Below are 1,781 nucleotides of genomic sequence, written 5' to 3' on the forward strand. Positions count from 1 at the left end.
AACCCCCCCATGGCTGGCGAAGGAATCAGCCCTCTCCCCTCCCGCTGCTCCAGGGAGGGCTGAGCAGCCCTGTCGTACCAGATAACAAACAGCAGCGGCAGAGATTTACGATGTACTTCTCCAAATCCAGTTGTTTGGCTTTTTTCCTTATCCCAGAGACCAAAGCAGAGGTTGAAGCCTCACACCAGGCAGACACCGGGCAAGATGGTCCCTGCCCCAAATCAATTGTCCTCCAAACAGACCAAAGTGGGCAGGAAAACGGGAGGGAAAGGAGAAAAACGTTCCTGAGAGAACGCCCGGGCTTCTGGACCCCGGGTGAGTGCTCCCAAGTTCCTCCCTGCCTTTCCACCCTCCGTAGGTAACGTAAAGGAGTCACCGTACCGTTATCATGCCCTTCCCGGCTGGCTTGCCGTTCCCCAGAAGGAGGGTCCTTGTTATTTTCTTGCTGGAGACGATCTAGAGAAGCCAAAGAAAACAAAAGTCACAATTGTACCGTAAGTGATCCGAAGCAGACTCACAAGCAACCGACGTTAATTCAGATTAAGCACTGACAACGCAAGCAGAAAGACATCGTGCCCGTGACCGTGTCGCCGTGACCGCCCCCACTGCCATCCGAGGCTGCGGGGCGCAGGGCAGCAGCAGGACACTCGGAGCAGCGACGGAGCAAGGGGCTGACGTGTCACCTCCCGCCGAAGCCAGGGCGCAGCGTTTTGCGGGGAGCAGGTCAGCGGGACCTCACACTGCTGGAGCTATCGTGATTTGCTCGCAGCAAAACCACAGCTGAGCCTTTCAAATCCCTTTCTAAACACTTCTAACAGCACCTCTGCCAGCAACTTGGCTTTCAGGACACTTTTCTCGTGGACAAATCCTCATTACAAGCCAGATGCTCTCCCCCAGCGCCGTTCTGGACCCTTTGCCTTGCTGCCAGGACAAGGGTCAGCACGCCCCAAAGCCATGTCCTCCCCTTCCCTTCTGGGTTGTAAGAGGCTGGACAGGACACTCCAGGAGCTGAATTAAACCCCTTGAGATTATTCCCAGCACACTGAGTTTCACCTTCAGGTCTGGGGATCCCGTAAGCTTTCCCCAAGAGGTGCAGACCCACACACGGGGCTCCAGCAACCTGATGGGACCCCTCTGAGATCCAGGGGCTGGAGTTGAAAAAGTGCAGTCCTATCCCTCCTGCTGTCTCCACAACACATGGTCAAAAAATAAGGTTAATTAAAAAAAAAAATTCCACGTAATGAAATGGCTCAACTTGTTGCTCCTGCCATCCAGGCGACTCAGCCACGCTTGCGTGTCTCCCATTGCTCCCCAGAAATGTTCCCCTCCCTCCCGGGAGACCTTATTGTAGCCGTATAAGAAAGACTGGGACTGACTTTTCAGCAGGGCCTGTTCGACTGGACATGGGGGTGATGGTTTTAGACTAAAGGAGGGTAGATTTAGACTAGAAGAAATATTTTGCAAAGAGGGCAGTGAAAGCCTGGCACAGGTTGCCCAAAGAGGTGGCAGAAGCCCCGTCCCTGGAAACATTCATGGTCAGGTTGGATGGGGCTCTGAGCAACCTGATCTAGTTGAAGACGTCTCTCCTCGCAGCAGAGAGGTTGGACTCGATGACCTTTAAAGGTCCCTTCCAACTGAAACCACTCTGTGATCCTAATTCTTGCAATTTCAAGGCTTTGGATCCCTAAATGCTCAGGAATCTCCAGCCAGGCTGTGTCCGGGGACGTGCAGCCTCCTCGCAGCCCGGGCCAGCAGAAACCACAGACACCCTCCAGCCTGCA

At 54.3% G+C, this 1,781-nt stretch overlaps 1 protein-coding gene across 1 annotated transcript in view; it reads right to left on the minus strand.

The window, feature by feature from the left end:
* The window catches only part of LOC104272843 (copine-2-like), a gene marked incomplete at its 3' end in the record, with an annotated part of 21,948 nt that overhangs the window by 11,968 nt on the left and 8,199 nt on the right, over nucleotides 1-1,781 (minus strand). Inside the window, exon 3 of the mRNA XM_009867944.1 lies at nucleotides 382-456. Within this exon, the coding sequence (XP_009866246.1) occupies nucleotides 382-456 (75 nt within the window). The remainder of the gene's footprint in view (nucleotides 1-381; nucleotides 457-1,781) is intronic.

This window comes from Apaloderma vittatum, unplaced genomic scaffold, assembly GCF_000703405.1.
Source record: "Apaloderma vittatum isolate BGI_N311 unplaced genomic scaffold, ASM70340v1 scaffold17174, whole genome shotgun sequence".
NCBI lineage: Eukaryota > Metazoa > Chordata > Aves > Trogoniformes > Trogonidae > Apaloderma > Apaloderma vittatum.